The sequence below is a fragment of the Monopterus albus genome, unplaced genomic scaffold (genome assembly GCF_001952655.1).
Source record: "Monopterus albus unplaced genomic scaffold, M_albus_1.0 scaffold226.1, whole genome shotgun sequence".
Lineage (NCBI taxonomy): Eukaryota > Metazoa > Chordata > Actinopteri > Synbranchiformes > Synbranchidae > Monopterus > Monopterus albus.
This window is the reverse complement of record NW_018128106.1, coordinates 86,895-112,061: the sequence shown is the minus strand read 5'-3', so window position 1 is coordinate 112,061 and position 25,167 is coordinate 86,895. Positions and strand designations below refer to the sequence as shown.

The following is a 25,167-nucleotide window of genomic DNA, read 5'->3' as shown; positions in this document are numbered from 1 at the left end:
TTTGACTAGGTTTGCAAAAGTCACTTTATTGTCAAGTTAAAAATGTGGAGGTGTGTCATCAATAAGTTAAACGCAATCTGGCAATGACTAAGCAAAAATAACATTTAAATTAAAAGTTTTCTTTTATTATCACCAGCTCAATCTGTAACTGTGAGGGAAGATCTTATGGTGCAGATAATCCACCACACTGGTCTTGTCTGGCAGTTTTTCAAATTCATAGTAAGGAATCTAGAGGAAAAAAAGCAAATCTTATTCAGCTATTTCATAAAAACCAAAGATAGGACAGATTAACAGAAAACACATTTTGTGTTCTGGATTATTATATGTGTCACATAGCAATACAGAAAATACAGATCAAACATGGGCAGATGAAAAATGCCCAAGTTAAACTTTCTTTTACTTGAGTACTCTTTTTCTTTCTTCTACGTGAGTGTGAGTACTGAATATTGATATTTCACAACTGGTTGCACAAAACAATTAGCCTAGTCAGACAGTATGGCTTTTGATCTTATGTGAATAAATGTAACTAGTAATATAAGACATGAATAGCTCAGATGATTTCATTCTGTCAAATTAGCTCTCTGAAGAAAAATGTTCAGAGACTCTTGCTCTAAAGATTAAAAGTAGAGTTTAGGGTCTCACCTGAACAACTTCATATCCCAGAAGTCTCAGATGTCGCTGCTTGATGCTCTCATTTCCAAGTAGCTGCCTTACATTTGTAGTGAACCTCTTTTCCCCGTCAATACAAAGAGCTATCCTGCAAAGGAGCCCCGTACAATGTGTTTAAATCACTCTGGCCATCAAGTTTTCAATGATGAACTTTGAATGTTACATTTATACATCAAAAATCAAACAACCTCATACTATACCATTTACCTCTTGTATACATCATCAATGTGACTGGCAGGCAGCACGTATCCATCTTCGTCAAGCTTTAGCTCCACATCTACAAAAACAAAAAAGTACCCCTGTATAAGTAAACTATCAGAAACATCTGGGAGATACGCAATTGTGTGTCTGTTACCTAGTGTGTAGCTGTATGGTGTCAGGACCTTGGATCCAAAGTACGAACGAGCCCCGAACAAATCAGTCAGTCCAGTTTTGACAGAGTTGTACAGATGTACGTCCACGGCTGTCTCCAGAGAGCGTCCAGATGTGAGGAAAGATTTCACATGATACTGTGGGAGGAGCCTGGGACCCTGAGGGAAACAAAATATGTGAGTAGACAGACACACATGAATACAGTCATGAATCACTCTGGCCATGAAGTTTTCAATGATGAACAACAAAGCATGATATTACTGATGTTTCCAATTTTGACATTCCCTTGAACCCATTTAAAACAATTTTTTTTTTTTTTTTGGAAGGCCACACAGACAAGATGTTTCCAATTTAGGTATTCTGGAATTTGGTGGCATTGAAAACTTACTGTTAAAAGCCCATCATTCTTATATAAATAATATAAAACCATATAAATTATGTAAGGCCATCACATCAGACTGAGATACACCATGAATCCATAAAGGATTCTTCAAGAAATAATCCAATGACTGCAACTAGAGGAAAAAAATCGAATTATCTACAAATAGGGATGTAGCAATATCAAAAACATTCAGTATGAAATTGCCATGATAAAAAGTCCATGTTACAATGTTTGTTATATTTAAAAAAATATCTGCATGAATTGTCATTGGTGCTGAATGTACTGTCTGTGAATGTACTGAGAAATGTTTTGATTGCATCATCATGAAATTACAAATATTGTTACACCACTATCTACAAATAAAAGCCTCAGATGAACCCAACAAGTTTGTTTCTGTCTAAAATGATTCTAAGGTAGGAAAATGTGGGTTTTATCACAGATAATGGTAGTTGTCCAACCAGCCCAAGCATGTGACAGAGCCATGTTTGGGCTGGCCTCATCTTTAGCACATCCAAACCTTGACCTGTTTTTAAATGCTTTACCTCATAGAAAGGACACTCTAACTTCATAGTCATGTAGAGCTGAGTCAGCTGTGCCAGAACGATCCGGTCTATTCCTGTGCTTTCCTGTGCTACACAGAGGTAAAAACAAAACATGCAAAAGAGTCAGCATCAGAATGAAACACTCATACAACCTGCAGGTGCTGGACAGGATGTTTTACCTTGCAGTTGCTGGAGGAAGTAGCGGCTGAAGACTTTGGAGACAAAATTAACTGGGAACCGCTCCACTAGAGTGCATGAGTGAAGAAGCTTCAGCGTGTGTGCAGGATGGTTTCAACTTTCCTGAACACTTCCCCGGCATTAGGTGGGAGGTAGCCCAACTTCCCAAAGGCCGTGATCTGCCTGGCCACCTGTCCGGTACTGTAGTCATCAGCTCGGTACACAAAGCTCTCAGCGACGGCATCAAACACAGACGGGGAGAGAATGTTCCTCCGCCCGTAGAACTGCATCACTTTTGTAACAGTCTCTGAATGGAAGGTGAAGGCCATTGTGGGCACGTATCTCTCCATTGCCTCCACAAAATAATGATCGCTATGACCAAAGTGCATTAGCGCGCCGAGCACAAGAGTGAGCTCCTCATCAGAGAAGTGGGGTACATGGCGCACAGCCTGCTTACACAGACTGATCACCAGAGGCATGGCCTGAGTCTGATTCAAGGCCACAAGAGCACTTAGCAGCAAGCTGACAGCAGCAGGACTCATACGGGAGGTGACTGTCACAGCGTGGGTATGCATGGCATTCAGCAGGTCCCCGTATTTTCCATCTTTACACACACCATCTTGCAAAAGTCTATAAACAGCAATGAGGTCTGCTAGGCTCCACTGGGCAGGCCCTTGCTTCTGGATTTCCTCCATCACTTGCTCCAGCATCACACAGTCAGGGCCCTCCATGGCCAGCATTGCCCTGCCTAAAGTACACAGCTGGCCTACACTCATCTGCCCCCTGTCCAGCCTCTTCTGGCTCTCAGATACCAGTCTCACCATCAGTGGGCTCCAGGGATCCAGAAAGAGGCGTGTGCAGGCCAGGAGGGCTGATACCAACCCAGCTTCTGTCAGCCGCTCAGAGTCCTGCTCCAGCTGAAAGCACAGAGATCTGATGGTATCCGTCTCCAGCACTGTGGGGTCCTTCAGATGGTTTCCCTCCTGCTCCAAGTCGGCTACACGGTGAAGTGCTGCTGCAGCCATGGTGTCAGACATGATCTTCACTGAGTGCAGAAGTCTGAAGACATGCCGAGATGATGAGCAGTTCCCCAAATGCTGCTGGAAAGCTTGCTCCTCAGCAGCTGTAGGTCGGTGCAGCTGGGTCAGACGGAACTGAAGAACTGAATCTCTATGGAGTCCTACAGAGCTGCAGGTGACAAACAAAGGCTCTCTGAGGGTGGTGGCCAGGCTCCTAAGCCCAAAATGTGAATGCAGCTTCCTGCAGCCCTGTCTTGTGGTCTTGCAGGGTATACATAAGGTCCGACTTGCACCGCTGGTACTCAGGAGTGAGGTCAAGGAGCAGACGGATCCAACAGGAGGGTAACGTTGAATCCTGAACTCTCTGAACAGCACAAGTCTTTGGATCAGCTTCAGAGCCATGGTCCTTCTCCAGGACTCCTCCGGTTCAGCTGATTCCTCTGCAATGAAAAGACAAGAATGAATACTTGAGTATTTTCATTTTCTTCTACTTCATATTTCAACTTCAATACATTTACCAATATTGTACTTTTTTACTCCACAATCAGATTAATAAAACAAAATGCAGTGTAATCATAAAACTTTTTTGAACCTTCTAGGTCGAAGATGTTTCACCTCTCATCCAAGAGGCTTCATCAATTCTGACTGAGTGGTGTTGAGCCGGAGATATTTATCCCCCTCGGTGGTGTTTCAGTCCTTTGAAGGCCAACAATGTTTTTTCTATGTTTTTTCAGTTTACTATGACCTGGATGACTGAGAATCTGCACAGACATTTTTTTTTAACCTTGGTGGCAAATTCACAAGCTACTCAGCAGTATGTAAAGTACTCCATCCGTAACATTAAACGTGATGTACACAGTAATACATAGATAATTATGATCCAATAATATGGTGTACATTCATGCGAAAGGTGCCATTCTGCATAATGAGTACTTTTAGCACTTTATAAAAACATGTTGATGCTATTAGCCTACTTTAACTTAAAACATTTTGAATGCAGGACTCTTGTAGTATCGCTACTTTTATGAAAATAAAGGATCAGAGTACTTCTTCCACGGCTGTTGTTAACTCCCCAACCTTTGGGACTGCTGTTAGGTAGCGTTAGCTTCCTAGCTGCTAACTTCTTGGGTAACCTAGCAGTATCACGCTTCTGGTTATTACTGTTTCTTAAGCCTGACACTTCAGAGTGATAAAGAGACAACCAAAGGCCAGGTGACATCTGCTAAATTCATACCTCAACCTTGAGACAGCATCACAGTTCATGACATCCATTCACAGACCCGCCGACACAGAAGACAGTTCTAACGTGGTTCCCTTCCGCAAGGGTCGTGACGTGTTCACAGCACCGGGTAAGAGTAGTAATTTCAGAATTTTCTGAAGTGTGGCGAATCAACCCAGTGTTTAATTAGATTTCTGGTTAAAAAAATTAACAGTAAAATTGACCATATATCAGAAACGCTTCCATAGAGTTGACTGCATCTTTTTCACTTTGCATGCGCAACACCTAGGCTATTTCTACTATAGCCAAAACTGCTCCCACAACGTTTACGTTACGATACAATAATGCGAACTATTAATGAGCAATATAAACCTTTTTAGACGCCCACTATATTGCCTTACAAAGTCATTTTAAGTCTCCTGACGTTTTATGGACCTAACATGTAATTTCCACATTTTCGACAACCTGTGAAAGTAGCACCATGCACTTTGAAACTTCCTTTCAGACACTAGAGGGCGACAAACCCATACAAGAACAACGTGGAAGAATTGTCAAGTCAAGTCAAGATTTTTATTTGCCATTTATGCCTAAACACAGTCTAGGCACTGTAGGAATTGTGGAGAACTAACTCCAAATAACCAAAGATTTTCTTTATTTCCAAAGGCCTGGTGTGTGTGTGTGTGTGTGTGTGTGTGTGTGTGTGTGTGTGTTTACAAGTGGTCTATTTTAACTAAACATATACAAATTTCAATGAAAAGTTGCTGTCAATATAAAACTAAAATCGGTAAAATATCGCACCTTATCCTGGTAGTACATTAAGTCTCCCCTACAGTATTTAAATTTACAGTTGTATGCAAATGTGTGGAAACTCCAGATTAATTTCATGTTTTTAATGAGCAAATGGAGACATTGTTCAAATGTAATGCACTGTTTTTATTTTTTAATGAAATACTCAGAGAAATACTGATTGTTTACTCAAGTAAAAGTAACAATACAGTGTAAACAATGCTGCAGCTGGTGAAGGTGTAACTAATTTCAACAGCCTTATATGCTTATACATCAAATCACTGCTGGGTAGCTTGTGGCTTTCCCAGATTATCAATAAAGTCTTACGATTATACTGCTTTTTGTTTTATTAATCTGATTATGAAAAGTAATTTAAAGTTATCAAATAAATGTAGTGGAGTAAAATATTTGTGTAATGAATTTTTAAGTTGCAGAAAATGAAAGTACTGTGCACAATTTGTTGCCTTTATATAACGTTTTATTTAAAGACTAAGTAAATTACTAAGTGCGATGTTTGAAGCTCACTGGGGAAAATAATATTACTCTATTTCTGTGTATTGCGGTTTTAATGCTTTGTTGCCTTTATGTAACTTTTTTTATTTTAAGACTAAGTGTTCTTTCTGGCTATTGACTCCTTACCTGACTCCAAAGGAGAGCTGCACAAGAATTCTTATATGCCTAGACTGTTTGTTTATGCATACATGGCAAATAAAAATTTTGACTTGACAAGTATCACAAAATTGCATACTCCAAGTAGGGTACTTGAATAAATGTACTATACTATATCTTCACAAGTTCACATGTGAAGTTATAATTGAGAAATACTTTACATTAATACTTAATGTCCCAATAGCTGTGTACAACTATATTATAGCATTACAAACCATATATTCAGTGCTTGTATGCTTAAAAAGGCTGATTACTCTTGCCCTAGTGATTCAGAATAAGAGAGCAGAGCGTGCACAGTGACATACACTGTCAGGCACAGTATCATCTTCAGGGGTTCAGACATGTACTCAATAAGAGTACCTGCACTGTTGAATCAATTGTTACCTAAAACAATCATTCAGTGGGATTAATAGTTTCATTTTTGTTTGAAACATCAGGATTCTTATTACATTATGCAACTGCCTCCATAACAAATGAGTCACCACCATGCACAGGTGGCATTTAGGCAGTACTGCCTCTTCTTTGTGGAGCTGAAGTTTACTACGCCCCAGTTTTCAGTGCAGCTTGTATTTGTTAAATTTGCAACAAGCCTTCAGTCAGCACATATTGAATGGTGAGGAGGGAGAGCAGACATGTCAAAACTTGACATGTCTGCTCTTCCTCCTGAGGAGCCAAAATGGTACTTAACCATTTTAACATGCGGGGAAGACCACAGAATAACACTCATTTCAGTTGTCATTTATTGAACGGAGACAGTGAAGTACAACATGATAGTGGGCTTTATTTAAAAAGTTTACAAAGACATATCCCCTAGAGCTTCCAAGTTGCTGCCACTTCACATCTTTATGACAAAAAAAAAATCATTTCAAAACCCATTAGAATATTTTTTTTCCTCATTAGAGATGTATACATTTGGCAATACTGGAGGTTTACAGACTAGACAGTTATTGCTTTGGTTTGTTTAAATGTGAAGAGAATATTGAGGGCTCGAGACGAAGCATATTGGTCCAGCTAATGGAAAAGAGGCCGAGAAGGTAGAGAAGAATATGCTGGCATGAGCCTTTAGTCGTCCTTATCCTTGGCACCGTGCTTTAGGATACGTGTGAACTCAACGTAGTTGAAGTTGTTCTTCTTATCGATGGGGGCCTCCCTGAAGAGCTCATCCACCTCCTCGTCTGTAAACCGGTCACCCATTGTTGTCAGCAGCTCTCTTAGGTAATCTTCGGAGATGAAACCTGAAGGAGGAATATGGTAAAATCATGTAAGAAGGCAGGGAAGACACCCTGGATAAATTTTATCATCTGAAGAATTTTTCACTTATTGTTTCAGGCAAGCCAAGGCTACTTTATCTGTATAACACCTTCAAACACATTCAAAGTGCTTTAAATAGGAGCAGACATTCCTCTTCAAATGTTAGATCATTTATCAGCCTATGCCGTTCTGTCACCAGAAGCAGCATAGCTCAGAGATGTGACCTGACATACCACTATAGCAAACTATATATATTTTTACCAACAGAAAACAAAGTGGCAGAATTTACCTGTTCCCTCCTCATCAAAACAAGCAAATGCATTTCTGATCACATCCTCTGGGTCTGTGCCATTGAGCTTCTCTCCAAACATGGTGAGGAACATGGTGAAGTTAATGGGTCCAGGAGCTTCCATCATCATGGCCTCCAGGTAGTCCTCATTTGGATTTTTACCTGTATAAACAAATAGGTATAGTCTGAGGATTAACAACAACAGAGGTGGGTTTAAGCACAAGTGACATTGTGGATTCCCCAATGCTCCCCTCTACTACTCATAAAAGCCATCCAGTACTACTAAACAGTAACATTATGTCAGCTCCACAAAGCCTATGACATTATGCACTCCTAAAATGGTTAAGAACCACAGTATTACCTAGAATGCATTGTACTTACTTAACATGTATTTGTGATGGCAGTGCCATGTTAGTTTACACAGGAAGTTTTGTTAATTTTTAGATGTCAGCAAGAGCCTGCTTTTGTAGATTTTATTGAATCACAATCAGAAAGTAAACAAGAGCTCACAAGGATAGAAACACACACACACACACACACACACACAAATCACTGCAGATTTATGGTCATTTTACTTCTTAAAGTAAACTTATAGCTTTAGCTCATCTGTCTCAGAGGCTCCTGTACTAACCCAGTGAGGCGAGCATGTCATGAAGGTCCTCTTTGTCCACAAACCCATCGCGGTTCTGGTCAATCATGTTGAAGGCCTCCTTGAACTCCTGGATCTGAGACTGGTCAAACATAGCAAAGACATTGGAGGTGGCGCGCTGGGGGCGCTTTTTTGTGGTCTTTCCCTTGGCCCTTTTGCTAGACATTTTGACTCTGATTTCTGTGGAAGTAAGAACAACACAGACCTCAGATTATATATCCCACAATGTCACCACGTATTGTAGCAGCAGAGCTTAGCTACTCATCAGAGAAGAGAAAAATGATTGAATATCAATGTAAGAAGAATTTCTAGCTGGTCTTATGAGATGCCAAGTGTTTTAGGCTTAAAGAGTATTGGTTAAACAAAACCAGCAGTATGGTATCATGTTGGGCTTTGAGAAATTGTGATGACAGTTGAAAAAAATATTCTGAATTAAAGGAAAAAAAATCCAATATTGTTGCAACAGTATTTATGATCATTGCCAACTTCATGCTCAGTAACAAAGCATCATTTATTAGCGGACAGAGCAGAGGTAAAAGACAGAAGTTGACAGACGCCATAATACACAGGGACATAATCACAAAGGTTAAGTAGATCACGCTGTTACTCAAAATAAGATTTCGTCATTTGTGCCTACAACTAAGCAGTAGGGTAATGTAACTCTTTGGCAGTGAATCCCCAGTGTGGTGTGTGCCCCTTCCTGAGCTATAAATGGAAATGTGCCTCATCTATCTAGGCTGATCTGCCTTCACCTCAGGCAGGAAAATTACTGATGTGAGGACTGATAACCTTATCCGGCAACATGAGTGTCGACTCGAACTGACTCCATTCACATCTTTATGTTGACGGACATCTGTTTTTCCTACATGGTGCTGAAGGAAAACTGACCAAGTCATCTTGAAAAAGTACCATCTTGAGCTGGGCCTTGTACTGATACATGTATAAATAGGTATTGTCTGGGACACTGGCAACTTTAAGCACTGCGTGGATGCTCAATGATAAAGCCTAATCCAAGTTAGGACTGCAAGTAACTACTGTTTTCAGTAGAACTGTCAATTATTCTAACAATCGGTTATTTAATGTATAAACTGCTCATTGCAAGATCCTAAAGCCCAAGGCAACACCTTCAAATTGCTTCTTTTTTGAGCAATAAAAAAAATGGAAAAAAAGCAGCACATTTTCACAACAGCAAAGAATTTGAATTGTAATAATTCTGTCCTTAAAAAATGAACTATGGTTAATTGATTACCAACTGATGACTGTTTGAGTCAACTGACTAAAAGTCAAATAGTTTTGTCAATAAAGGCAACAGGGATCAGCATCTAGGATCTTTGTTGCTATAAAGGCGTGATTAAGTCAGTGCTAAAAAAAAAAAGTCGATCCTTGTTTTAAAAAAAAATTACAGAAAGGGTTACTCAAAAGTTAATGTACTTACACCTTGCAAGTACAGTATAAATACCATCAAATACAAAATGTGAGAATTTAATGCTAGTCTTTGTTGTACATGACAGCAAACTGGATATCTTTGCGATTTTTCTTCATTTTTAGTTTTTCTTATTCATAGTTGGCAACGTAATCTAAAAATAGCCGGAATGTTGCGCACTTTCTAAAACAGTTCATTGTCATGTTTTTTTAATGAGCTTCCAACGTCTCGACGGTATGCGGCCTATCTTAACCTGTATTAAATAAATAGTGTACAAACACCGGTGAACGGTAGGTTATCCCAGTAGAAGAAGGTTCGTATGTACAGTTTTAATTCAATTTATACAGTTAATTAACTAAGGAAATCTAAAACATCGGCGTTCAATTTGTTAGCGATAATCACAAAGCTTTCGAGGTACTAGCCGCGTAGCTAACAGTTAGCCGTGTTTTCAATACTATCAACCAAAAACTCACAATGGCACGACAGTGTGATATACAGCTTTAATATTATCCATTATCCACAGTATCCTGGCAAAAATATATGTATGATATAGCTTACAGTAGTATAAATTTTTTTAACAAAAAGATCATTCTTACCTGACAACTGGCCTGGTGCTATTCTTTCTTCAACCACCGCCCTTCACTTCCTGAAACCAATGCTAGGCTTAGTGCTAAATATCAGAACATACCAATGTAGAAATATAGAGGGGGGCTCATTATGCATGAAACCATGATTACTTGTTTAAAAAGCTAATCAAACGTTATTTAGGTCCAAATGGTACACTTTCACGTATTATGATTAAACTATTATCGAAAACGAATCATAATTTGTAATTATTAATAGTAATAAAATACACTCTGAAATCTCACACTCCATGTAGAATTAATGTAACTTCCACTAACAGCACCTTGCCTGACGTTCATCGTTATGTCCATTTAAGGGAAGAAAGTACACATCCTCCTTTGCATTGTGCAATAAAGCGAGTTTGAACAATACTCGTAATTTGTTATTGAGAGACGTACGTTTTACATAATAACTAACCATCACTCTTAAATTGCCTATTTTATTTTCATTGGGCAAGTAGACTACTCTGCTTTGGCCTCGATTAGTGTAGTTTAAATCAATACTTTCTATTGTTAAAAGCAGCTAATATACTGCCATGTGGGTCTGTTATTTGTGTATATATTTTAGAGAGCAGAGTTTACTATAAGCAGCAGGGAGAGACTTCAATCTGTGCAGTGTTTATAGGCCATGAGGGCATACAATGATGCAGTAAAGTCATACTTAAGTACAATTTTGAAGCAGCACTTAGACACATTGTAGGGAAGGTGCAGCATGGTCAGGATAGGTTTGATTATAAACACATCACAGGTTACTTGGAGCAAAGCGACAGCAGCTGAGAGGCTGTGGAGGATAAACAGAGGCTGCTGGGTGTGCATGAGCAGCCTGTCAGGTAAAGCAGGGCCAGTGGATGGGGTAAAAAAGGTACAATTAGATGGTGGCTGTCTGCTAATTACCATGGTAATTAGCTTACCACACTACTTAGGTAAATAGGAATTGATGCTTTGTTACTTGCTAAGATGAACTAGTTGAGGGTCTTCTTGACTTGTTGCTTGCTGGGTTGAGCAGCAAGAATGTCATAGCAACGTTGTGTAGCTTGACATGGAGTAAACTTATTGTATTTGTTTAGCATGTGCAGGACTTGTGATACTGCACTGAACCTAACCTTCATTTTGACATCATACCTTAGTTGTTAAGACAGGGGCCATAATTCATTCAGGGGGGTTGCCAAGTAGTGGCTAGTGCTGAGATTAATGGTTGGACAACTGAGCGAGCCTGGCTCTCCTAACAAGCCAGTTGAGCCAGCCACTGCAGCTTAACATGAGCAGATGAAATACAGATATAAGGCTGATATTTATTGCTGTAAAAAAAATCAGAGATTTTAACCTTGAGTAGAGTTTGCCCTGGCTAACAGCAGTGACAGAAAAGAAAAATTAAAGGAGCCTCATATAATAAATTAAAACAATAAGGGGAGATTGTTGATAGGATGGGTAATAATAGGCACTGAGTACTCATCGTGGGTCAGACAACAGTTGGCACTCTGGTCATTGTTGCAGGGCTTCAAAAGCATGATGTGGAACTGTTGACTCACTGGTTAAAAGAAGCCACATCTGTCTTTTTGTGCAGCTGTCACATCAATTTCAGAGTTGCTGAAAGTGAGTCATTTATAGTTAGTCTAAAGTTGTTTACTCCAAAAACCTCATTGTTAATGTAGAATATAGGAGCTGACTTTCAAGAAAGAAATTACTCTAAAACTATAAATTGTACTGATGATCATTTGATCACTTTGTTTTCTGTTGGTAAGAAGCACACAGTGTTTAATATGCTGTACTAAAGGACAAAACCAGAGCTCAAATTTGAGCTGTTTTCTTGTCAGACACTAGAAGATACATTTTAGGCCACTTTGTGTTGAGGTCTAATTTTAACTTCAAGCAAAGGACCATTAATGTAAATGTGGATGAATGGATGACTCGAAAGAGATTAAAATATGGATTTTAAATAATCAATTTAAACATCTAGACATTAAGCATTTCGTATCTGTAGTTAATGAATTCAATATAAAGCATATAAAAATCTTTCAAACACAAGTCATTTGGGAAAATTAACAAAGTCTGTTTTATTCCAGAAGCCAACAGACTTGTGAACAGCCATAGAACAAAAGAAAAGTCAGTTTGTCTGATACATGCACTTTTAATTTAGCTGTTGTGCTTTTTTAACATAATATGTGCTTTTGTGGTGTTAGACTTTGTTTTTTTGCCTGGCCACTGTCCTAGATCCTTGTTTAGGCTATTTGAACTCTTTCTAATATTTTGGATTAGATCTTAATGTGTAGGTGAGTTATCTCTGTGTGTTTTGTTTTTGATTCACTACCTCAAATTACACCTTACCGGGGCAGGTGACAGTGCGAGGGGAAGGTGACAGTGCGGTGGGTAGAGCAGTTGTCTCCCAACCGGAAGGTTGAAGGTACACCCCCCCACCCCCGTTGTCCCCGATGGTTAGAGCCATTGGTTGTGTTGGCGCTGCAGATGGCTGCCTCGGTTCTGTAAACAAACAGAAACAAATTCCTTGTGTGTAACATACTTGGCCAATAAAGGTGATTATTGAAGAATAAATCAGTTTTCTTCACTTGAATTACTGTAGTGTTGCATTCGACCACCAGAGGGCACTAGTCTCACAAAAAGTTTTTACTTGGTCTGTGCTATTTACACCAGTTTTTGAGGCAATTAAATGTTTGTTTCAGCATGTTACTAAAACTTGTTTGTGCACTCAGTTGAGTGAGTTTGTTCATATCTTGAACTCCTAGCCAATATGTTCATATAGCCTCAGTGTTTTGAGACAGCACCAAACAGAACTTAAAAACAGTCCTTATAGATCCCTTGAGCCCTCTATACATTTTGAATTTCCTGGACAGTTGGATCCAGTAGCATACTTCTAACATTAATGTGATTAATCTAAATGCCCTACATATATAAGCGGGGAATGGGCAAAATATTAGAAACACCTTTCAATATAAGGGAATATAATACATCTAAGATCTAAGATGAGAATTCACCGTTGCAACATTGTAGATAAGTCAGAAAACAAGGAAAAGCATGCCACAGGCACTTTAATTGTTTTGTGGTCAAGAGTCAGGTGCTACCCACTGCACTACTGTGCTGCCCACGTTGAACTCATTTAATATAGTTAAATGCACTTGAATTGCAGAAATACAAGTTTAAGAGTCAACTGGATGTTTTACAAAGCAGCATATCACCTGTGCCTTTCTGACAGTTAGTGTAACTGTCTTGCTTTGCAGTTAATTGTAATGGTTCAAAGTAGCCATGTTGTTATATTATAATCCACTTGTAAAATACTTTATATCCCATATTCATTAGGCAGTGTTATGACCCTGCTCAATGTCACATATTAGCTTCCCTTACTGGTGATGTATTTTAATGGGCTTAGACCTCAGAATGCTGCTGTAACATTTTAGATATTTTGCCATGCTAGCCACTGTATCATGTGGAAGAGTTGTGGATAATCAAAATAAAATGGGCTCTGTTTCACATCTTGACTATAAAAATAAGTCAAATTATTATTAGACTTTAACATTTTTATGAGTCCTGTTCTCAGCTCCTTCATTAGGTTTGGCTAACATAGCTGCTGAGCCTTAACTCCAGTTATAACTTGTGCTAAATTATCACATGGGAGCCACTCTTATTGCGCGTGTTCATGTTCTCACCCATGTACAGTATGTGTTTTGGTATGTGTTGCATTTCTGGGCTTGGGGCGCGTTTCCATTAGTGCACTCTTTCTTGTATGTATTTTATGCTTAGCAGCCACTGTTGTAAAAGCCTAATGTTCAACCAAGGGTAAATGTTCTCTGATGTATGTTTTCCATAAAAACCTTTGCGTTGCAGCTAATATCCAGAACAATGTCCAAACATCTGTGGTAGTCAAATTAAACCATCCTTCCAAATTTAAGCAAAAAATCCTTTATATTCACAATAATATTTCATTTTTATATGTCATTTTGTGCTTTTACTACTAAAATTTAAATTAAAAATCTGAGTTTTGATTTATTTCACTTTTATTTTAGTAGCTGTTTATGACCAAAGTAAAACCAAGGGTACTTCTGTGTACTTCCACAAACAACAGGAAGACTGAAAGAGAGAGTGGCAAAGTGCCTGTAACTGGTATTTGTCATGTGTGAGGCAAGTAACAATAGCAAAGCTAAAGTTAGCAGCAGTCACAGCTGGGACTGCTGCTGTAAAAGGTCCAGACAAAAGCTGATGGATGTTAAGGAGCAATGGTGTTCTGTAGGCTTTAAGCCATCTTAATGATGTTGAAGGAAATTAGAAGATAGCCGATACTGAAATAAATAGAAAATAAACAGAATCAGAACCATCACTTAAAGAATCTTGGGATTACTGATGTTTTAGGGCTTTTTGCACATTTATTTAGCTAAGTGTAAGTACAGTATTTCAGTTTCATACAGTATATATCAGCAGGTGTCAAGTATAGATGAATAAATGAATCAAACCAGAATAAAAACAAATATACACATAAGTAAATAAACACACCCATCCATAATACTGTAGACCTACATTATACACAGTACATATTGTACATACAAATGTATAATTGGGATAAAAAGGCCATAAACCTAAATAATAAAGACAGAACAAAGTAACCCTGTGTTTATACCTGCATATCAGGCACTAATGCTCATTGGCAGAGACCTGCACCCACAAATGTGTTGCACTGTGGGGGTCGATTTGCCCCCCAGGACTGATCTTGGCTATATATATCTCCACCCTCACCATAAAAGGCTGTGGCTGCTGCTTGGACAGTCTGGCAAGGGCTAATATCATTGGTGTTGTGTAGACTGCAGTCCTGTACACACCTATCTTGAGGTCTGCTGGGATATCAAGTATTTAAGTGTGGAATTAGACCATCTTTTCCTTTTAAAGCTTGGACTTTGAGGGGTTTTGCCTGGGGTAAGTGGCAACTGTTGTGCAAGGATGGTATGTGATAAGCCAGGCTGTAGTTCTGCATAATGTACTGTATGTCTAAGCATGAGAAAGTTTCTGATGGCATGAATATTAAACCATGTCTGATGTTACAGGTTTGAATTTGATGGGAAAAGCATCATTTCTTAGTTTGATCGTATAACTCTTAAAATGTTTTGCTAGATTTCTTATTGGCATCATGAAGGTTACACAGTGTTGTTTTCTGAAGAATGCAGATGAGAGCTAGATTTAACTATCCATGTTCAGCTATAAAGAACAGGTTGAAGTAATTAAAAGCATGGCCAGCTTATTAATGCAGCCAGTTACTGATTTCAACAAAACTCTAATGTAATGTCTAAAATTCAATGAAAGCAAGTAACTTGGACATTTGGGGCTTGAGCGAGGAGCAGCCTGCAACATGTCTGGATCTATACCGTTCTACCAGAAGCATCATCACCACTACGACCGTGGCTACCGTAGCAAGGACACGGGGTCTAAACTGAGTCAGTACCAGTCCAGCAGCAGGTACACTGCTGGCAGTGGCACTTCCAGCTCCATCAGGAGTGCAGGGTAAGGAGGAGGAAGAAGAGGGGGATGGAGGGTGTACTTCTTTGTCAAAGGAAAGTCCTACTACCCCCTAACATTACCATCTCCCCCACCCCAGCTGATCAAGTTCACTCTTGTTGGATGACTTGGAATCATCTTTCCTGCTCTGCTGCCATATTGACATCAAGTAACCATCTTCCTCCCCCTTTGAACTCTCTTTTACTTTGATCAGCTCTCAGTCACTGAGGATTAATGTACTTTAAGTCATGCATGAAGCTCTTTGGATGTAGACTAAAAGATTCCCTGTGTGGTGTACATACTGACAAACTCTTACCTTTAGCACAACTATCCTCAAATAATGAAGGTGATTATTAGACATGTTTTTTTGCTGTTGTCCAGTTTTGCTTCTTCCAGAGCTAAAGTCTTAGGAAACATACTGTGGTATGTGGGATAGACTGATACATATGGACCTGTACATGTCATGTTGGAGGGACTGTTTCTCAGTCTAGTTGTTGGTGGTGGTGGCTGGTTCTGTTCCCAGATGTGTTCAGCTGTCTTGTGCTTTAGTGAAGAATATACTTTACATGGTTATATACAGAGATTGTGAGAATTTTTGTCACTGGGTCTGCTGTTAAATAAGCAATCATGGAAAGTAGCACTAGTTTTGCAAGCAAAGAGCTGGAAAGTAAAATTCAATAAATATTACAAAATAAAGAAAAATGAAGGTATTGTGAAGTAGTTTGGTTTTTACAGTTGATTTCTCAAACTGATGATGATGTTTGTTCATCACCAGAAAGATGTGTAGTAATCTAGCTTTATATTGTAACATTGCTCAGTCTTACAAAGTTTGTCAGGATAGAAATACTGTATATTGAGTTTTTCATCCTAGCAGTAACCAAATACCTGCTTCATGGTAAGTCTGCCTTTTCCAGTGCCTGGCAAATCTTGCCTGGAGATTGTGAACAGGTTTTCCTAACACCATCCGGCCTTTGCCTTTACTCTCATGACTACGGAGTGCTGTGCAACATAGCAGCCACCTAATCTGTGCTGAGGTGAGGAAAGGAGGATTATGAAGTGCTGACGATTTAACTGTTGGGACAGTTATGATAGCATTGCTATTGCAAAGATATAGCTGCATTTGTGTAGGCATGAGCATTGTATGCCTTTTCTTCACAATGTATACTCACATTCCTATGATAATCAAATGAGCTCTACAGTTAGAGCACATTCCTCTTCAGTCTTGGTCTTACTTGACTTGCTGTCCCGTTTCTCCATTCATCAGATACAAATGCTCTGTCAGGATTCTAAATTGTTATGTGCCTTTGGCTGTAGTATCAGTTGTTATTGTAAGATTTGTGGTGTGAGGCGTGTTCTTTTTATATTGAAAAGAAAAGACTGATAAGAGGATATATATTTCACAATGTGAAATTTATTATGCATTAACGTATCAAAATTAGCATGTGCACATGGATCTTCACTGTTTAGGATAAACAGAAAAGACTGACATCAGCTTAGTGGTATACAATATTTGTATGAAAAGGTACTACTATCTGATTGGTCCAAAACTGTTGGGGAGAAGCCGTGGTTTAGACTTAACTCTCCCATTATTGGTCCTTCAGTCCGTCCATCCTCCAATCGTCCTCTCTGCTCCAATCATCGTGGACAGCGCCCTAGGAAGGGGAAGAATACCTATACTACTTTAATTCCTACATACACACTCACTTCTTCCTTTGGTTTCAACTAACTGCTCCATATTACGCATAGCTTTCCGTTTCGCTTAATTAAAACTGTTCTGCCTGTGTGTGTGTGTGTGCATAACTGTTCTCCCTTTGAAGCTTTCTCATTTATGTCTAATCTATTTTAATAAACTTGGAGCCTTACCGTACTAAGACTCCTTTGGGTCCACCGGTCCAGAGGAACGATAAGTAACTATGAGCCCCCTTAGCTACATCCATAAATCTAATGAAATTCAGTAATTTAGTGAACAAGACTTATGATGTTGCATTAGTGTTTCAGTTACTCACACAGGAAATATTTGACCAGTGGTTCAGTGAACACATAGGGTGATATTCATAACTATATAAACATAACAGTGACATATAAGTATGTAAACTTATGTGTGCTATAAAATAAACCATTCTTAAGTGCATAAAATAAAAATCACCCTAACAGTGGCAGGCCAACCATTAACTGGACTTCAGCAACTGTGTTGTTTGAGACATTTAATGATTCAATAATAACCGTAGTTGTTCTCAGTGATGGTCAAGTCATCATCATATCAGATGGCCATTGCTAATTTTAAAAACAATTATTTTATAGGTGTGACTCTACAATCAAAACTAAACCATCTGTACTACTTTCCCACTGACTGATGTTCCCCCTCCATGTTAATGTTGTGTTATTAGTTGGACTGTCTGGTGGTGTCCCTGGCTCATGGGTTTCTATATGTCTCAGACTTAAAGTGTCTTCACATTCTGGGTTGGAGGACAGCAGACTGAGCCCTGTACCCAAGAGAGTAAAGCCAACTTACTTGGCCGTGGATAAAGAGAACCAAATCATCGGTTATGTAGTGCCCATCTTCAGGAGCAGGTAACACTTCACCATATAAAACCACAATTCCCAGAATGCTCTTCCCTTAAAGTTATTTCAGTTTTAATGCTGTACCTTATTCCCCACATCCATCCACATGGGTCTGCTCTGCTGACTCCTAGTCAAGATTTTGCTACAGGACTTTCAGATACAGAAGAAGCAAGGACGAGAGACACAGCTGCATACATGGCCCGCAGGGATTTGTTCACCAGTGGTTTAGAGATGGAGAAGTCCGAGCTGGCCTCTAGGAGGGAGACCATGCGAGAGTCGGCAGAGCGTATCTCCCTTACAAAAAAGGTCAGTGAAGGGGTTTTCAAGTCTTATACAAAGCCACAGTTTTTACTACAACATAGATAGTAGCTAACAGAATAGATAGTAGTACTTGATCTAATATGTGTTTGCAAACCTGTCGGCTCCATGACATTATAGACTGGCTTTTCTTGTTCATGACATTTCTGTAAACCATTTTGCGTTTAGGCCACATACCACAATAACTGAGGAATGTCCCTGTGGTTAAGTGGTTGTTATTATTACTCCCTACGCAAAGAGTTATTTATGACTCTGGGTGATTATGTAAAGTTGTACTCGATCATTCACGAGCATCATAACAGCCACAGAGTGCCACTCTGCTTATAGCCTTACTACTGGGTGAGGTTCCACAAGAGATTGAGTTTCTTAAGACATAAAGAAGCAGTGTCTCAAGGGTGTTGTCATATTAAGTGCCGAGTAACTTAATGCACGGCTAAACACCCCTAGATATTCATGGGACATCACGCTTATCAAACATGTCACATTGAGAAGTGCACACATCTTGCACATATAAAGCAAAGATATATTGTGCTTTTTGCTCCGTGCGTGTGTGTATTTTGTCTCATGCATTGTGGATTCCTAGTGAAAACATGGGGTGTTTAAAACAAATCGTGTGATGGAACAGTTTATGGTTGGCAAAAGTACAGTTGCCTTTAAGTGATTTAATGAACTGTTCTCTTGTTAGATCCATGAACATGAGGAGCACTTCAAGCGCATGAATGAAGACAGCCTGTTGCACGCCCCAGAATTTGTGATCAAACCTCGCTCCCACACCATATGGGAGAAGCAGTGTGTGCGGCTGCACTGCACTGTCAGCGGCTGGCCGGAGCCACGGGTCGTGTGGTAGGTCACAGACATCCATCACAATGACCTCAAATCTGTCCTTTTTTCCATCTCAACGTCCTGCTTTTTCATCTGAGCTGCACATAGTTCCATGGCTTTATTATGTTCATCTTCATTCATCCTTGTCAAGCTATTCCTGCTTCTCTTGGTTTCTCCTCTTTGTTCCCTGCTTCCCACCACAAGGTACAAAAACAATGTGGCAATTGACCCTCTTGCAAACCCTGGCAAGTATAAACTTGAGAGCAGATACGGAGTGCACTCACTGGAGATTAATAGGTAGGTGTAGCTTTTTAGTTTCACATCCAAATCCACAGTGCTTAAAATAATTCTTCAAAAAGCCACTGCCTTCTTATGCCATAGTTAGTAGTAGAAATATGCCATAATGTCACCACGTTAATGGGTTCTTCAGTCCAGTGTTCCCTCAAATTTAAGTTGTGACTAGCTCACAGAGTAGAAGTGAACGAGGTAATGAGTTTGGCCTCTTTAAATAAAATACTCGAGAAGGTTATATTTTTTGCAAACATCTACTCATGCTGCTTTTTACTTTAGCATTTCTTTAGCTTCCAGTCACTGGGAAGAACCAAAGACACCTGCCTTTACCCCCATCTAGCTCGCTGTCAGACTGTGAACTGGACAAGATCCACGCTATTTAGCTGCCACAGATAACAAAGAGCACGTCTAAAGATAGCTAAGATCACATTTCAACACATCACCAAAGGCATCCAAATGTGTTTACTCAAATTTTTTTTCTCATGTTTTCAAAGGATTTGTCTCTAGAGTCCAATTGTTGGCTTCCATTATATACCTCACACAGCAGATACTGTACTTCCACAGAGATGAACACCGCCTGATGCAAATGACATCACGAGTGGTGTCGGTTTGTTGCCAAAGTATTCCTGGAACGCGTTACAGTCAGGGCTCATCTAATTGGGATTATTTACATGGTTGAAAGGGCTGTGGCTGAAGTATTAAAGGGCACTGTATGTGTGAATCTTTAGACTGAATGTGCATATCTCTGATCACTTGACGCTCTCCTCTTTCAGATGTGATTTTGACGACACAGCGCAGTATCACGTCTCTGCCATGAATACCAAGGGAGAACTTTCTGCGTATGCTTCAGTCATTGTTAAGAGTAGGTTTAATCTAGACTCAAAACACCATCACACTCGGAACGAACAAGCTCTCAAAGTTATTTCCTCATGATCTCAAAAGAATTTAAAATCAGAAGAAAGAAACATTATATTCTGTTTTCATCTGTGACACCTTTAAAGATCTATGTGATATCTCATATGGTTTTGATATATTCTCAGTATAATACTGTATTGAGTTCATCACTAGTATTATGTATCACTGTGTATTTGCTGCATGTATAAATAGCAAATGCTATTATTCTCCACAGGGTTCAAAGGTGAAATTCATGAGTTCTTGCCAGCACCGAGACGTAAGTGTGATGTCACTGTGTGTTTTCTTTTTTAAAAACTATTTTGTGGTGCATTATTTCTTTAAAAGCTGCAAGATATTACTTCATTGTCTCTAGAGGGAAGAAAATCTTCAAAAGCACATGTATAAGATGCACATCCCTTAAATATTGTGGCTTTGATAAATAGCTACTACTACCATTTTGGCAGATTGTTGTTGTGTTTTTTTTGTTTTTTTTTACATCCAGCAGACATTAAGATAGATTAGCTTTCATTTAGAGATATTTTTCTGGTGAATTCATCCTACAGGTCTCTTGTGGCCTCCACCAGCTCTTGAAATAAACATCTGGGTCATCTGGCTCAGCTGCTTAACTGGCTTCACTCGCTAATTGCTAGCTTTGTCTGTTTGCTGTTTGGAGCTCAGCATGTGCCTTATTATCAGATTATCAAAGCTTTTTTTTGCTGAAAACAGCTACCTGCTGCTGAGTGAGACAAATTTACTGGCATTCAAAACAAACCAGTGAGCCAACAAAGCTAAACAACTGTGTGATGATGCTCTGGAGGTTTCTCAGTGTTAAACTAATGCAGGGGCCAGTGCTGAAGATAACAGGGTCAGAGGGATCTGGTTTGAAAATGTTTTAGTGAGCCTGATTTTGTGTCCAAGCATGACCACTCCTGTCTGTTTAAAAATTTAGAGATCACAGTATAATCTCCGTAATCTGGTAAAATTCACACATTTTTCAGCATTTCCAGTTGAAAACTAGCACCAGCAATGCTGCTATATGCTATTTTTTGAGATCATATTCACATTAGGCGGTACAACTGTGCAAGATTTACATGAACTACTGATTTATTTGTGCAATTCTTGCTTTTGTTTTACACAGCTATGCTGCTGTGAGGAGATTCTTCAGATGCATTAGCATTAAATGAGAATACGTTTTGTTGCTGTTTAATAGTATTTTCTATCACGGAGATCATTATTTAATCTTATTATTTAAGTTTCTTTCCACTAGTCTAAATTTGTGATTCACTGTTGCCAGTCCATCTTATGACTCTGCTGTCTCTTGCTTAATCTGTAGTTGCCCCAGTGTCTGAGTATGGCATCACCTTCCAGACTCACATTGCTGATACGTTTGGTGTATCATTTGGAAGAGAGGGGGAGACCATGACTCTGGGGTGTACAGTCGTCATCTACCCTACCCTGGAGCGCTACCAGCCAGAGATTCAGTGGTACAGAGATGGTAGGTATATGGCTTGGAGCTGTTTGAGTTTGAGTCCAGCTGTGACCTTGATTCATTTTCCAGTCTGATGCCCGTTTAGTGCATGTAGCCATAAATCTGTTTCTTTGCTGTGCTCTGTAGGTGAGTGGTGATGGGACAATGAGGTTGTCAGTTTCATTATTTACCTGATGTGTAAGAAAAAGTCTACATACATGGTTTTGGTTGGGCTCACCATAGATCCAAAAATAATTCTTGTAAAACCGGCACAATGAGTTTATAAAATTAGATTGTTCCAATGCATTTCTTTCTTTTGCATTTAGTGTTATTCAAAAATAAGCACTGGCTTGTGTTCCAGATGTCCTGTTGTCTCCTTCTAAATGGCACCACATGCACTGGAGTGGAGACCGAGCCACCCTGACACTCACACACCTCAACAAAGAGGATGAGGGGCTCTACACCTTACGGGTCAGCACTAAATCTGGATATGAAACCTACTCGGCCTATGTCTTTGTCAGAGGTAGGGGCACCTTTCCTGAAGGTTTTCTTGTCATTAAAAATTAAGATAACTCTTTTTACTCTCTGACTAAATTAGATACAGGATTAAACTATAGCTTGTGCAATGAAAGCTGCTGTATCTACATTATCTGGGTGTTGTCAGGGTGGGTTTCACGCCCAACTCGATCTTATACACATATATACAGACATAAACCAGGATTCAGAAACATCCTGCAGCAAATTATGGATTTAATTCAAATTTATTGATATTTAAACCAAGTGCATATTAGTGTTTTAGGGAGTTAGGAGGAGCTTAGTATGAATATGCCCCAACTTGACTGCTATTTGCTTAAATAACTAAAATCTTGCTCCAGTGTCACCTCCAAGCCTGAGACTCACTCTGACACATTCACAGTCACAAAAAGATATTTTAAAGATATCACCCCACAGACATTTTTACTGTAACCCTAGTCATTACAAGCTAAATGCACAATCATAGTGACAATAACACATCATCTGGCACCTGATGACAATACCACACTTAATAATCACTGATAGCAGCCTTCACCTCCACAATGTTTGAATATGAGTTTGTGGGTTTAAACAGGATATCTCTGATAGAGACCACAGAGAGTGGCAAGGCTCTGCCGTCTGTTTGAGTAACATGGAAGACTTCAGAGACCAGCTGACCTTTGAAGCTTCAGCTTTAACAGAGAAACCATGTTGAGTATGAATGAGCTAGAAAATAGATCCTGCTGTCCCCCCTGTTGCAGCCCAGGGTCATCCGGTAAAGAAAAGGCCAGGTACAGTCTCCATAATGGAATGCTTTATAAGCCTGGCTGGAGTCAGGCTATTCTCAGAGAGCTCAGCTATGGAATGAATCTGCCTGGTGCAGATACATACTCTAAATATCTGCTTCAAGGAGAACATTTGGCTACCCAGCTTAGATACCTGCACATTTTCCATGTTAAGAGTGACATCAAGATGAATAAGTAAGCTATAAGTCATGTACTGTAATGACAGCACAAGCCTGTCATATTGCAGTGTACTGTAGTGAAGCCTTGTCCAGGTGCTCTGGTTTTACCTGCATGTTTCTTTAAGAGGCACCTCTATTATCCCCTTTCACTCTGGGGTTGCCTACTGCTAATTCCCCCCCTGCTACTCATTGCTCTTGGACTGTATTTGACTTGAGGACCAAAGATATTTCTGGCACCAAGTCCTGCAGCTTCACACTGCAGCACAGGGCACACTCACTTAAAAACAACCAGCTACAGTGAATTTATTATGAACAAATAACAGAACAGGCTTTTTCAGATGGACTGCATATGCACACTGACAGTCCTGATGGTGTTGCTGTTTCTTCTAGATGCTGATGCTGAACTCGAAGGAGCTCCTGGTGCCCCTCTAGATGTTCGCTGTCTGGATGCCAACAAGGATTACATTATTGTCACTTGGAAGCAGCCAGCAGTTGATGGTGGCAGCTCCATCCTGGGCTACTTTGTGGACAGGTCACTGCTTGCTGTTCTTACATGTCAAACTTCTAAAATGTCCTCATTTGTCTCACAGCAGCAGTTATCAGTAGTTACTTAATGGGAATAGAATCACAGTCTGAAAGTGACATTTTGCATTTCTCAGTCGGTGATCTGGCAATAGTCAGTAAATTTCTGTACCAAATACTTTACTTGTATATTTGATACACTATTCCTGTTTTTAATGATGCTCAGGAACACTATTTTGCAATAATAATATGGCCAAAATAAAAACAAAAACAAGAATTCTTCTGGTGTATTTAAATCAAATCCACTCCTTTTTCTGTAGTAACACTTCCTTCCCTGTTCAAGTATGGGAATAATTTGAAATGTGTCAATAAATAAACTTAAGCATGTATGATTTAAATGTATAATATGTGTACAGGTGTGAGGTTGGAACCACCCACTGGATTCAGTGCAATGACACCCCAGTCAAGTTTGCCCGTTTCCCTGTCACTGGCTTGGTGGAGGGTCGTTCTTATATTTTCCGTGTCCGCGCTGTGAACAAGTGTGGTATGAGTCACCCATCCAGAGTGTCTGAACCAGTGGCTGCCATGGACCCAGCGGACCGCGCCCGCATGAGAGGTGCTGTAGCCAAGGCTTCTAGTCCAACTGTTCATCTGGCCAAACACACTTTATCACTTTCTACCACATAAAAGGAAGACAGTAGAATAACGGCAATACAATAGGCTTACAAAGTATGATAATATCAGCACAAAACATCTCTATAAAACAGTGATGATTTCTTTTTACAGATTTTTTAAATTTGTTTTAATGGTTCAGGAATTTTGTGTTTAAATGAATTATTTTCTCATTACTTTTTAGACAAAAGTGTTGTCTAAATGTTATGGAAATGTTCATCCATGAAGAAAAAAAAATCACAGTACACATTGAATTTGCAACATTTACATGGTAAACATGTATTTGCTGTCAGGTACCTCTGCCCCCTGGACTGGCCAAATCATTGTCACAGAGGAGGAACCTGCAGGTAGGAACGTACACCAGTCATATTGTGTATAACACCCAGTTCCCATTTTTCTGTGACCAGCTCGTGTCCTACATTACCCTTTATGTTGTGATCATCAGAGGGTGTTGTTCCTGGCAGACCTTGTGAACTACAGGTGACAGAAGCAACCAAGAACTATGTGGTGCTGAGCTGGAAGCCACCTGGGGAGAAAGGCCTTGATAGTGTCATGTACTATGTGGAAAAGGTAAATTA

At 39.5% G+C, this 25,167-nt stretch overlaps 3 protein-coding genes across 6 annotated transcripts in view; 1 reads left to right on the top strand and 2 right to left on the bottom strand.

The window, feature by feature from the left end:
* Positions 1-103: 103 nt before the first annotated feature.
* Positions 104-4,501, bottom strand: fastkd3 (FAST kinase domains 3). The gene is given in 8 exon segments (XM_020619759.1): positions 104-228; positions 643-757; positions 877-946; positions 1,025-1,199; positions 1,966-2,054; positions 2,145-2,237; positions 2,240-3,601; positions 4,396-4,501. Coding segments are annotated over 7 exon segments (1,965 nt in total). The 5' UTR covers positions 3,564-3,601; positions 4,396-4,501; the 3' UTR covers positions 104-129.
* A 2,095-nt stretch (positions 4,502-6,596) lies between these two features.
* LOC109971487 (myosin regulatory light chain 2, smooth muscle minor isoform-like) lies at positions 6,597-10,147 on the bottom strand. The gene is made up of 4 exons (XM_020619763.1): positions 10,044-10,147; positions 8,007-8,204; positions 7,376-7,537; positions 6,597-7,070 (listed from the first exon to the last, which is right to left on the bottom strand). Exons 2-4 carry the CDS (start codon positions 8,188-8,190, stop codon positions 6,898-6,900), a joined length of 519 nt encoding a protein of 172 aa, XP_020475419.1. The 5' UTR covers positions 8,191-8,204; positions 10,044-10,147; the 3' UTR covers positions 6,597-6,897.
* Positions 9,414-25,167, top strand: part of myom1b (myomesin 1b) — a 27,662-nt gene continuing 11,908 nt past the window's right edge. The window contains exons 1-14 of one of the 4 annotated variants that reach the window (XM_020619755.1): positions 14,880-14,987; positions 15,372-15,569; positions 18,000-18,134; positions 18,257-18,431; positions 19,129-19,286; positions 19,470-19,562; positions 20,330-20,418; positions 20,686-20,727; positions 21,784-21,945; positions 22,280-22,441; positions 23,786-23,927; positions 24,334-24,533; positions 24,883-24,936; positions 25,035-25,159. In XM_020619755.1, the coding sequence (XP_020475411.1) occupies positions 15,418-15,569; positions 18,000-18,134; positions 18,257-18,431; positions 19,129-19,286; positions 19,470-19,562; positions 20,330-20,418; positions 20,686-20,727; positions 21,784-21,945; positions 22,280-22,441; positions 23,786-23,927; positions 24,334-24,533; positions 24,883-24,936; positions 25,035-25,159 (1,689 nt within the window). In that variant the 5' untranslated portion in view covers positions 14,880-14,987; positions 15,372-15,417. Of the gene's footprint in view, positions 9,738-14,879; positions 14,988-15,371; positions 15,570-17,999; positions 18,135-18,256; positions 18,432-19,128; positions 19,287-19,469; positions 19,563-20,329; positions 20,419-20,685; positions 20,728-21,783; positions 21,946-22,279; positions 22,442-23,785; positions 23,928-24,333; positions 24,534-24,882; positions 24,937-25,034; positions 25,160-25,167 lie in introns of those variants that run through there. The other 3 variants (XM_020619757.1, XM_020619756.1, XM_020619758.1) reach the window with 3 other exon arrangements.